Source organism: Myxine glutinosa, chromosome 6 (genome assembly GCF_964187855.1).
Source record: "Myxine glutinosa chromosome 6, kmMyxGlut1.1, whole genome shotgun sequence".
NCBI lineage: Eukaryota > Metazoa > Chordata > Myxini > Myxiniformes > Myxinidae > Myxine > Myxine glutinosa.
Window position 1 is genome coordinate 158,928,686 of NC_136266.1, and position 12,622 is coordinate 158,941,307.

Consider the following 12,622-nt stretch of genomic DNA (forward strand, 5'->3'; position numbering starts at 1 on the left):
GTGATGTTGTGCACCTGGCACGAGCTGCAGGGATTATAAGGAAGGATATGTTCCAGTCATCTCAGCCTTTAAATGGGTCCTTCTCAAACAAATGTCAAGAAGAGTCTGTGCCACAACTGCTGCTGACAATGGTCTCCATGATTTTAGAGGGCGCAGGCATCAAAGATCAGGCATGTCAGTCATCGGCATCGGCGTCTGTGACAATAGCTCAACTTCTCAAATACAACAGTGTGAAGCATGAGAGGAGAGGTGCAGGCACAGACGTACGACACAGCATTAGTCAAGAGACTCCTTTGCCAATATATCTTGGCTTGATGCTTCAAGCCCATACGAGAAAGAGGGAACTGGTTGACACATTATCTGGACTAGGGATCAGCATTGCCTATGATAGAGTGCTACGGATCTCTGCAGAGCTGGGGAACGGGGTCTGTCAGCGCTTTCGGGCGGAGAAGGTGGTCTGTCCCCCAAAGCTCCGCGGTGGAGTGTTCACCACATCAGCTGTGGATAATATAGACCACAATCCCAGTTCCACGACAGCACACGACTCCTTCCACGGAACTGGTATTTCATTGATACAACATCCAGACTATGACAATCAAGGCACAGACCGAGGTATTGTCATCATCGGGGGTGTCTCAAATGTCAAGACTGTGGAGGACCTTCCACGGTATTACACAGATGTACAACCAGTTAGTTCATTTGCCAAAAGCCACCCTGTACCAGCTGGAACCCAGGCGTCGCTGCAGAGGAATCCTGCACAAGCTGAACTGGATAAAGAGAAGAGGTGGCTCCAGACTGTGAAGGATGCATGTGACAGTGGTGACACACAGAATCCAGGAAACATTTTTTGGGCTGCACATCACGCAGAGAACCAATCGGCCAAGGATACTAGTATCACAGTCACACCCACTGCCTTGCTTCCCCTCTTCCATGACCAAGCCCACTCAGTGCCAATGCTCCGCCATGCCATGGATGTCGTGAAAGCAGCGATCAATGAGCTAAACCCTGGACAGATACCCGTCGTCACACTGGACCAACCACTTTATGCGATCGCCAAGCAGGTGCAATGGAACTGGCCAGACACACATGGTGAAGATCTGTTTGTGGTCATGCTGGGTGGTCTACACACAGAGATGGCAGCTTTGAAGACAGCAGGAGACTGGCTGCAAGACAGCGGTTGGACACAGGCATTGGTTCAGGCAGAGATAGCAACAGCTGGCACAGCAGACTCCTTCTTGCGTGCAGCTCACGTCAGCCGTACAAGACGCGCCCACCAAGTAACTGTTGCTGCCCTACACATACTGCAGCATCGTGCATATGACATATACAACGAAAGAGCAACTGCAAGAGATGAGGAACCATTGGAGTTCGAGGCATGGTGTGACCAGAGAGCAGCGGCATGTCCACAGTTTCAGTACTGGGCCACTGTACTTAACCTGGAGCTCTGTATACTCCTTTACATACGTTCACTGAGAGAGTCCAACTTCACGCTGTACATGGACACCCTACCAGAGCTAGCTGCATGGTTCGCTGCATTGGACCATATCCACTATGCTCGCTGGTTACCAGTCCACATCAGGGACATGGTTGGCATTGCAGAGAAACACCCAGATGTTGCTGCCAAGTTCCATGCGGGGCACTTCACATCCAAGAAGACTAGGCATGCTTTCTCCGCTATCTCCCTAGACCAGGCTCATGAACAAAACAATGCCACGGTCAAAGGGGATGGCGGGGCAGTGGGCCTAACTGAAAATCCAAGTGCCCTTCGACGGTGGATGGTGGCTGGCCCCGAAGTTGCTCGGGTCATCACAGAATTTGAGACCTCACAGCAACTGCACCAAAGGGGAGAGCACACCCACCACCATGAGCAAACCGACAGTGTGCAGAAGAAGTTCGTCCAATATGTCCGTGCACTGACAACAGTCATCGAAGAGATGGGCAGCCCCTTTGAAGAAGAAAGCACAGATTTGCTGGTCCTGGGCACACTGGAGATCTTGGGCCCAGCTGTTGTAGATACTGTGCGTACAGCTGTACAGATTGGGAGAGATCAGTTCCATTCATTTGAGAAGGAACGTCTGGCAGACAGATCCAAGCCACTCAATGATGTCATCAAACGCAACAAACTCCCGTTGTTTTCATCCATCAAGGTCAAAGCTGCCCAGAAGAGCAAACAACAAGTAGCCTCTGCAAAGAGTGATTCAGAGCTCTTCTCCAGACTATACATCGCATGCCAAACCAGAGATGGGGGTCTCGAGCAGTTCTTCAAACATGAGAACAGCGCACATCCGCCAGCACTCTCGCAAAATGGACAGCTCCGCTTTGGTTCCAAAGCTGACTTGTTGCAGCCCTTAGAACAGCTTGTCGAAACAAAGTCGGACCCACCACAAGTATCTTCTGTGATCCTCGATGGAGCTGTAATAGTTCAAATGCTGAGCCCAGGCCAGACCAAAACATTTCTTGACTATGCCACAAAAGTATTCGTTCCATACATTATGTCACAGCTTCAACATCGATCTCGTCTCGATCTAGTGTGGGACCGCTATGCAAAGTCAGGCAGCCTGAAGGCAACTGCAAGGACCAACAGAGGCAAGGGAATACGCAGACGTGTCACTGGCTCTGCCCTCCTACCAGGCAACTGGCACAGTTTCCTCCGTGTCGACGAGAACAAGGAGGAACTCTTCAGCTTTCTGTCTAAGCAGGTCACGGAGTCCATCGATGTGCCAGACAAACAGCTGATTGCTACTGACGGTGAACAGGTAATGTGCATGATGTGCAATATGGCGTCAGTAAATCAACTTCTAAGTAGAACCATTCAATTCCTTGACCTCAAGTTTGTACATCCAGACACTAAAATCAAGGCTGTAGCTGGTATAGAACCAGAAATATTTGTAATTAAAGATTTTTAAGCCGCCATTTTGAAATCCAATATGGCGGCCACATTGGGGTGAATTCCAAAGTGGTTCCATATCTGAAAATGTTCTCCATATAATATTCTATCATTCTGCCAAATTTGGTGCTTCCATCACAAAATGCACAATTGGTTTGCTATGCCGCTGCACTAATGTGTTGAGGAAGGATGAAAGTGACTGGTTGAGAAGAGTGATGGAAATGAATGTAGAAGGAAGTAGAGGACGGGGAAGACCGAGAAAGACTTGGCTAAAGATGGTCGAAGAAGAAATGCGGGCAAGGGGGTTAACAAGGAGAGATGCAGAAAATAGGGCAAAATGCAGAAGTTTGTCCTGCGGACCGCAAGGCTAACCCCCGTGCTTGCAGGGAAAATGGCCTTAAAATGCCTGTTGTTGTTGTTGTTTATTTAATCTACCGCGGCCCAATATTGTTGCAGTTAATCCAGTAGCGCGTTGGAGGCTATGGATCGTCAATGGAGGAATTTCATCACATCCACTGTAATTTTTTTTTTTACTGCGGGGCTAATAATGGGGTCAGTAACTCGGAATGTTTAGACCACAGTCGTACTCGGTTCAACTTCAACATTAGACCTAATTTGCAACTTTTCTTTCCCAACTGAACCACATTTAATAATCCTGTCAGGTGAGGAAACCACTTTGCAATCAATGGTCAAGGCCCATGTACCCAGCCTCATCCTGTACTGATCTTCTTGATCCTTAAAATGGCCTTAAAATGCCTGTTGTTGTTGTTGTTGTTTCTTCTTCAATGTGTATTCTTTGTGTGTTGATATATATATAGTTCCAATTTGAATTTCCTTCATTCCATATATATATTACGAATGCAAATATGACAATTTTGACCCCGTCATCACCCTCACTCACCACTCTTCCCATATACTCTGTGCATTCCTCCTCTTTTCTCTCTTTTCACTGCCATCTCTTTCTAAACTTTTTTCTCTTCTCTTGCCATTCCTCCTAAACTCTCACATATCTTCCATTGCTCAAAATTAATGTTCCCACTTTAGGCACCCCGATATCACACCTATTGTCTCAATGTACCCTTGAAAGGTAATTTGTGTCTTTCATAATAGCCATAGTTATCTCAGAAGAGTAATAGTGTTGGCAACTATATGCCCACACTATTACTCTTCTGAGGGTTGATTAGAAAGAAGATTAGATATGCAGCAATTAAGCAAACTCTTCCATGTACAAGTTGGCAATTGTCTTGTCGAGCATCTATGAGCTTATTCCTTTGTATAAAGTGTTTGGTAAGTTGGTGGCCGGACATAAATGTTGTAAAAATTAAACAAGGGTGATTCTGTAGGTGAGATGACTGTTTGGTCGAGTTGTTGATGACATGTCTTTCTTCACTGTGTGTGGGTTCAATTTCCATGGCTTATTCTTACTCTCACCAACCCTATTTGGCAAGCATGGCATGTTGATTGTATGCCAAACACCCCTGAACATGTCGCAGTAGGCATTCCTCCTGGAATGGGCTGAATGAAACAGGTTGGTTTCGGGGCTTTTTTTTTGCATACAGAATCGAGGCTCGTGTAAGAGCTAAAACATTGAACATGAAAACATGCACAGACACATAAAACATATGATGAAGGGAGTGGGAGACAAGAGGGGGAGAGAGAGGGAAGCACACAAGCACAACAACAGTAGAGAACAGGGACGTCGGGAGATCTGTGGGAGGGGGACGGCTGGGGGAAGAGGGAGGGGTACACGGTATAAAGCAAATTAACACTTCTAGGAATTTCACGAAAGAATTTGGGGATTGAAAGAGGCGGATCTGGGGTGAATTAACGGGGATAGAAAAGATCAAGGTTTTGGATGGGGGAGGATAAGAGATGGTGGTGAACAGATGTTTTAAAGACCTGGAGGGAGGAGTGGGATTGGATAGAGTGAGGGAGTTTGTTCCAGAGGCGGGAGAAAAGAGGAATGAAGGAGTGAAGGTGAGCAGAGAGTCTTGATTTTGGCAGTTTGACCAGAAGAGGGTTACTGGCAGATCTTGTGCGACCTGTTGGAGTATTTGGAGGACAGAGCTCAGACAGGGCTGGGGGGTGGGGGGGGGGGGGGGGGGAGCGAGGCCGGAGAGGAGTCGGTAGAAGACAGAAAGACCACCAACCTGCCTGCGGTGAGCGAGTGGAAGGCCCTCAGAATCAGCTTCATCACGGGAGATTCCAAGGATTCTGAATGCTTTGGTTTCAACTGCGTGAAGCCGAGCTATTGGTGACGCAGGAGCACCGGCCCAGAGGGGAGAGCAGTATTCCATTCCAAACTGTTGCAGAAAGTTATGCTGAAAATTTCAGTTATTATTGTTTTTTCATCAAAGTTTCTCTGCTTTTAGCATTCTTTAAATTTCATGCATAAGCTTATCATACACCAGATCTTTAAATGCGTTTGCAAAATCATGAAGGTATAGTATAGCCTGTAGCTTTATAATTTAAAATTATTTAAGCCACAACTTTTGAACCTCTTCCCAGCTATAAACTGCCATCCTGGTATTTCACAGGTAGGGTGAATCATGTATGTGTGTGCCGTCCATTGGATGTGCGTGAAACTGGACATCCTGTCTGCCGGCAGTAGTTGGTGTCCTTCGCGAAGAGTACTCGAGCTATCGCCGGCAGCATGAACAAATTATAAATTCCTGCCATAACTACTGCTGGGAAGGCAATGGCAAACCACCTAGCATAGCCCTCGACAAGAAATGCTTTGTCAGCACGGACGCACTTTAACAGAGTACGAAACATCAGGATCAGAATCAGAAGTGTAAAGTGGGGTGAAATTGAAAACTTTTTGAAGTTCTTTTTACAATTCGGAACAACTTAAACAAAATATATGTGTGGTATTACTGGCTTTAAATCCCACCCAGGGTGTGACCTTTCCAATACCCTAATTTGGAACCTCCCGGAACCATATTAAAAATAAAATCTTACCTTCAAATATATCTTCATTTGATGTTGAGTCTTCGGAGGTTTAGAGGATTTTTCCCATGGACCCCAATAATAATCCCCTGACCCCTATCATCACCCCCTCCCTCCCCAATTTCTCCCTCATTGTAGTTGAAACAATGATTTAAATTTACAACCGAAAATGTATAACACTCTTTATATGGCCTTCACTCCCTTAAACACCGTTGACCCTTAATTTGCCACCATTTTGTTCCGTCGACCTAATACCATCAAAATTCTCATTGGTTCATTTTCTGTGTCTTCTGCACCCTACCTTTCCCATTTCCCCCAAAAGTAATCCCGAGATGTAATACCGATTAAAATCCGAGTAACTGGTATTGAGGAATAGGTGTCCAAAAAAATGTATTTTTAAAAATAGATACAACAACAACAACAACAACAACAACTACTGACTTTAGTAACACTTTACTTGAAACGACACTATCCATGTATTTAATACATCATGGAGAAGAGCGGAAAAGTTTCATATTTCCAGCACAGACAGAAGGTAGTTCGGCACTCGGTAGAGAGCATACCTCCACCCGGCTGTACAGTTTCCATTTTATATCCCACTAATACCAATAGGCCGGATCTGGATCCCGAAATCCAGAATCGAATTGGCTCATTGTTGTCGCGTAACCAACTAATCCACGTAGTTTCATTAAATTCCGTCTATAACTTTTTCCAGATATTGTGCTACATAATAATCGTTTATAGCCCGATCTCTCAATGGTGAAGAATCACTTTTTTGTCCGAATCTGTCCACAACCTTTTGAGGACAAACGGGCAGCGGTGAAAACATAACTTCCCACCACCTTCCGGTGGTGGAGGTAATAAACAAATTTATGGAAGAGTGTTCATTCAGCGATCATGAGCATCTTGTTTGAGCGAGCTACGCTTACATGGAAAGTTTGCTATGAGTGCTTCCTGTCCCTCCTGATGCTTGCTTGGGATTTGCAGATTCAAGAACGCATATTTCTCCCTTTTTCCTAGGTCCGACCTGTCTGTTTATTTGTTCATCTCCTGAGACGTTGATGGAACGACTCTATTTACTCTTCTTTCCAAGCCTTCGAGTTAATCGGCCATCTTTGATTTTATGTAAGTAGTGTGAATGAGATAATTCAACAACTGCATGACATCTGGTTCATGTTCTGAGTCATATCATCAAGTTTTAGGTTTCGTGGATATAAATCACGATAGCTTTGAATGAATCTGCCATGTCTGCGGCTTCATGTTGAATGCGGTTTTTGTTTTTCGTTACAGCAAGGAATGAGACTTCACAAAAGCACCGGCCTCACCTGGGGCCTCTTGACATTGCTAGGTCTTGCTTTGGGAGCAACCACATCGAAGGGTGACCCTTCTATGTGCTCATGGTTTTCAACTATTCACAGGAAGCGTGTAAGTAACCTGCCTGTGGCTGTAGTTGGAGGCATTCAAACTTTACCTCCTTCATACTGCTTTTGGAAGATGCTCCGTATGGTAGCGTACAGTAAAACGCCAAGTGCCAGGAATGAGTGTGCTATGGCGGGCCGTAGACCGCCGCGATCGGTGGGTCCCGGCCTCGCAGTGATACGGACATTCTGGGACTCCGAGTCACCAAATGCGCCTCGTCCACCTCCTTATGAATCACACCAGCCAAAGGAAGATAAGTCGATGACGTATTTTCACTTATCAGATCTGGGGTTTACCGAGTTGACCCCTTTGCGAGAAGGCTACGGGAGCGATTCCATCATCTGGGGACCCACCGCCACGGCTGAACATCCTACTGCCTCTCATGGAAGCCTGACGGCGAACCCGCTGGACACGACGGGCCCATTTCCTGCAGACAACCCTGAAATGGTTAGCCAAGATGATGAGACAGAGGGGAATCGTCCAAGCATCAATCCCACAACTCCCCTACCGCCATCACCGGTACTGCCAGATTGGAGGCATCGCACAGACCTGAATGCGAACGACTCTAATAAGGCTGTTGGTAAGTGTCGTTTTTGCATCATTTTGTCATTAAAATTTTCATAAGACTAAGTTGAGAAAACCGGTATTGTCTGCACAGGATTTGGGAGCAATTTCCTATGTAGCATGTTTGGGGAAGGAGAAGGGGTGAGAAATGCTGAATTGGGACATTTTAAAAGCGAAAAGGAGGCGAAGGGGCATTGATTGAAGAGAAAAATATACAGGGTAAAGAAGTGGAGGAGAAATAGAGAGGGAAAAGGAAAAAGAGGCTAGTAGGAGATTGGTACCTTCACGGAGCGGTGACATTACGCTTCTCTATAAAGGTGTTCGAGGGTGGTGGAGCGGACAGAGTGGTCACACATACCAAAAAAGCAGGGGCTCGTTTGTCTCTCCCACTCTGACCTGCCTTGACTCACCGGCAGCTTGCGCAGAGAGCCAGAGCAGCGGTGAGTCATGAACGCCAGCCTGCTTATGGCTCCAGTAACACGGCACTGATCATACATGCATTTTTCCCTTAGATCGGAGGAGTTAACGCCTCCAATTTGAGCCGTAAGGCCGTGTTCGGCTCGCTTCCGATGCCCACGTTTCACATTTGGTTTCATTTTTGGAGCTTCGTTCACTTCACGTCATAATTCGCTCGCTTTGCGTCATTGCATGGGCGAATGGGACGTTTGCAAATTTCTGGAGCATACAATATGTGGGTCGAACCGGAGCTCTTTTTCTTCTTCTTTTTCTTCCAAACGAGCAGGTGAAAACACTCTTGACCAGCATTCTCGTTGTTCGGCACCGACTGATTTGGAACAAAATTTATCCGGCGATTATGATTGCATACCGTCATGACAAGAGTTCACAGGTTACCCTTGAATCTTCGTGCTGCTGCACCGACACATCGGAGCTTGAATTGTGGGTGAAAATCACGCAATACCTGCTTGTCATGCAATCGTGCTTTCATTATTGTGAAACGTTGCAAAATCCAGGAGCCCGTGGATAAGCAAATAGATTAATATGATACATTTCGTGGATACAGGATACAGAATCAACTATGAGCCATGGCTGCTGAGCATATCGTGACTGATAAGGCCCAAAATGCTTCCATTATAAAATGGCGTTATGAGCGATTAAGGGGGGAAAGGCTGAAAATGCCATGTAAAATCTCATTATGGGCCTTGCTTCTGCATCGTGCGCATGCAGGAAGTGTAACATAACACATGGATGCCTTCAATTCCTTTACATGAGACGTTCTCACGCAGCAGGAGTCATCATTCTGTGGCACCTGTATTAAAAACTCCTCTTCCCATGGGAACATTTTGCAAATCTCTTTAGTTTTTGTAGAGGATGTGCTTTGTGTGTGTCACTCTCAAGTTTAGAACACTTGTTAATGAGTAATGCTGACTTGTCGGCTCCCTTGAATGATGATATCTAAATTTTTGACTTAGGTATGCAAACATCCTCAAAATATGGTGGCGGCAATAAATCGACACTTTTGGGGATCAGGCATTTTATTGTAGTTTTTAGGATATTTTGGAAGTCTCTAATTACTGCCCCAGCATATATCATTCCCTCGCCTAGTGTTCGCTTAAAGGTTAAGGTGGCTGGCTTGAGATCTCAGAGTCCTGAGTTCAAGCCCCCGTAATGCTGACTTGTTGGCTCCGTAATGCTGAGTAATGCTGACTTGTCGGCTCCCTTAAAAAAAAAAAAAACACATTTAGAGGCCATTTTCCCCCGCAAAGCGGGGATTGGCCTTTTTCGGGAACCGTGGTTGTTGTTGTTTTTTGGTCCCCTTTTTGAAGCAATGTTTTACGGCCGCATGCCCTTCCTGACGCCAACCCTTTTTGCCGCCTTTAACGACAAACAGGGAATTACCAGTGAACTGGTACTCAATTAGCCGACCTCGGAAGGATGACAGGCTGAGTCAACCCCCTTGAATGATGATATCTCATTTTTGACTTAGGTATGCAAACATCCTCAAAATATGGTGGCGGCAATAAATCGAGACTTTTGGGGATCAGGCATTTTATTGTAGTTTTTAGGATATTTTGGAAGTCTCTAATTACTGCCCCAGCATATATCATTCCCTCGCCTAGTGTTCGCTTAAAGGTTAAGGTGGCTGGCTTGAGATCTCAGAGTCCTGAGTTTCAAGCCCCCGTAATGCTGACTTGTCGGCTCCGTAATGCTGAGTAATGCTGAGTAATGCTGAGTAATGCCCGTAATGCTGAGCAATGCTGACTTGTCGGCTCCCTTAAAAAAAAAAAAAACACATTTAGAGGCCATTTTTCCCCGCAAAGCGGGGGTTGGCCTTTTTCGGGAACCGTGGTTGTTGTTGTTTTTTGGTCCCCTTTTTGAAGCAATGTTTTACGGCCGCATGCCCTTCCTGACGCCAACCCTTTTTGCCGCCTTTAACGACAAACAGGGAATTACCAGTGAACTGGTACTCAATTTGCCGACCTCGGAAGGATGACAGGCTGAGTCAACCCCCTTGAATGATGATATCTCATTTTTGACTTAGGTATGCAAACATCCTCAAAATATGGTGGCGGCAATAAATCGAGACTTTTGGGGATCAGGCATTTTATTGTAGTTTTTAGGATATTTTGGAAGTCTCTAATTACTGCCCCAGCATATATCATTCCCTCGCCTAGTGTTCGCTTAAAGGTTAAGGTGGCTGGCTTGAGATCTCAGAGTCCTGAGTTCAAGCCCCCGTCATGCTGTTGGATTAATACCAGGTGGGTTGACTCAGCCTGTCATCCTTCCAAGGTGGGCAAAATGAGTACCAGCTTACTGGGAAGAATGAACCATTTGAGTATCCTGTGCGGAGTGGTGACCCATCGAGGATTGTGCCCAAAAGCCAAGAAACAACTCCGCCAGCCATATGTATCTGAAGATGCAAAATGGAGTGGTCACCATCAATGGTGACTCGCAAACAGTTAATTTTGTCACTAAACTATAACAACTGCAAACTAGAACGGTACTCGGTAGAGCGCATACCTTCGCCAGGCCAAACGGTTTATGTTCTGTATCCCACTGATAGGCCGGATCGGGATTCGGACCTGAACCAAAATCTAATCGGCTTGTTATTGCCACCTGACCAACTCGTCCAACAAGTTTAGTCATCACTCGTCTATAAATTTTTAAAATATCATGTTATATATATATCGCTTTTTGGCCCTATCTCTCAATGGTGAAGAATTACTTACAAATTAAATAATTCTCGTATCCGAATCCATACTCAGATCTTCACCAAAATCGAATCTATTTGTCCTTGTCACCCACACAACAAGTCCACCAGGTTTCGTCAAAATCCGTCCACAACCTTTTGATATATCCTGCTATGTATCATTTTTGGCCCTATCTCCCAATGGTGAAGAATCACTTAAAAATTAAATAACTTTCATATCCGAAAACATATTCAGATCTTGACCAAAATCGAATCGATTCTTCCTTGACACACGCCCAACCTGTCCACCAAGTTTCGTCCAAATCCGTTCACAACTTTTTGAGATATCCTGCTATGTATAGTTTTGGCCCCATCTCCCAATGTTGAAGAATCACTTAGCAAATTCTAGTAGCCGGATCCGAATCCAGATCTTCACCAAAATCTAATCATTTCGTCCTTGCCACATACACTACTTCTCCGCTAAATTTGGTCCGAATCCGTTCACAACTTTTTGAGATATCGTGTTCACAGACAGACAAACAGACGAATAGACAGGCGCACAGGGGTGAAAACATAACCTCCATCCACCTTTGGTAGTGGAGGTAGAAATGTAAGAAGTTGGTGCCCAGTAACTTACAGGGGTAAATGTACCAGGGGAGGGTGGCGTTAACAAAGAAAATAGAGAAAATACACAGAGCAGAGGAGGAGAGGGAGTGGGAGTGGGAGGGAAACGAGCTTAAGATAAAAAAGAGGAGTAGGAATGGGAACATCAATGAGAAGGTATAAGTGGAGGTAGAAGGAGTGGGTAGCTGGTGCAGTTGATTGTTTTCGCTCTTTTGTGTTCATAAGGTAGATTATGAACCCGATGGATGATAGCGCAAGGTAGACAAAGGGAGGTTTTGGATTAAATCTCACACCCTATCACTCTCCTCCCTCCCTATACCTGTCCAAATTGATTCCACACATCTCTCTGACAGGACTCACGGCACGGCAGGTTACCACCATTGCCAGCATCTGCTCCATAAGCTTTGTGGTCATCGCTGCTGCAGTCGTGCTTCGTACCAGGTGAGTTCCGAGTTCATTGATCATTTCAGATCATTTGAATTGAAATATTTTGATAACCAGAATTCCTTGAGGCAAATGTTTCTTGCATCCGTAATACAGTATAACTGAAAAAAACGGTGTTTCAGGTTATTTTGCTGATTTTTCTAATTTTGTCGTTAGCCCCAGTTTTGAACTCTGATTAATTACCTGCAGAACTAAAGGTGGATGGAGGTTTTGTTTTCACTCCTGTCTGTTTGTCTATCCGTTTGTTTGTGAACAAAATATCTCAAAAAGTTGTGGACGGATTCGGACGAAATTTTGCAGAGATGTAACGTATGTGAATGAATGAATGAATGAATGATCATTTTAAGGCCATTTTCCCCGCTAGAGCGGGGTTAGCCAGAGATGTAACGTATGTGAATGAATGAATGAATGAATGATCATTTTAAGGCCATTTTCCCCGCTAGAGCGAGGGTTAGCCAGAGATGTAACGTATGTGAATGAATGAATGAATGAATGATCATTTTAAGGCCATTTTCCCCGCTAGAGCGGGGGTTAGCCAGAGATGTAACGTATGTGAATGAATGAATGAATGAATGATCATTTTAAGG

The 12,622-nt window shown here is 45.2% G+C and overlaps 1 protein-coding gene across 1 annotated transcript in view; it reads left to right on the forward strand.

Annotated features, from left to right (window-relative positions):
* Positions 1–6,856: 6,856 nt before the first annotated feature.
* The window catches only part of LOC137428947 (uncharacterized), a 127,386-nt gene continuing 121,620 nt past the window's right edge, over positions 6,857–12,622 (forward strand). The window contains exons 1-3 of the mRNA XM_068118848.2: positions 6,857–6,961; positions 7,127–7,835; positions 11,945–12,032. Of these exons, the coding sequence (XP_067974949.2) occupies positions 7,133–7,835; positions 11,945–12,032 (791 nt within the window). The 5' untranslated portion in view covers positions 6,857–6,961; positions 7,127–7,132. The remainder of the gene's footprint in view (positions 6,962–7,126; positions 7,836–11,944; positions 12,033–12,622) is intronic.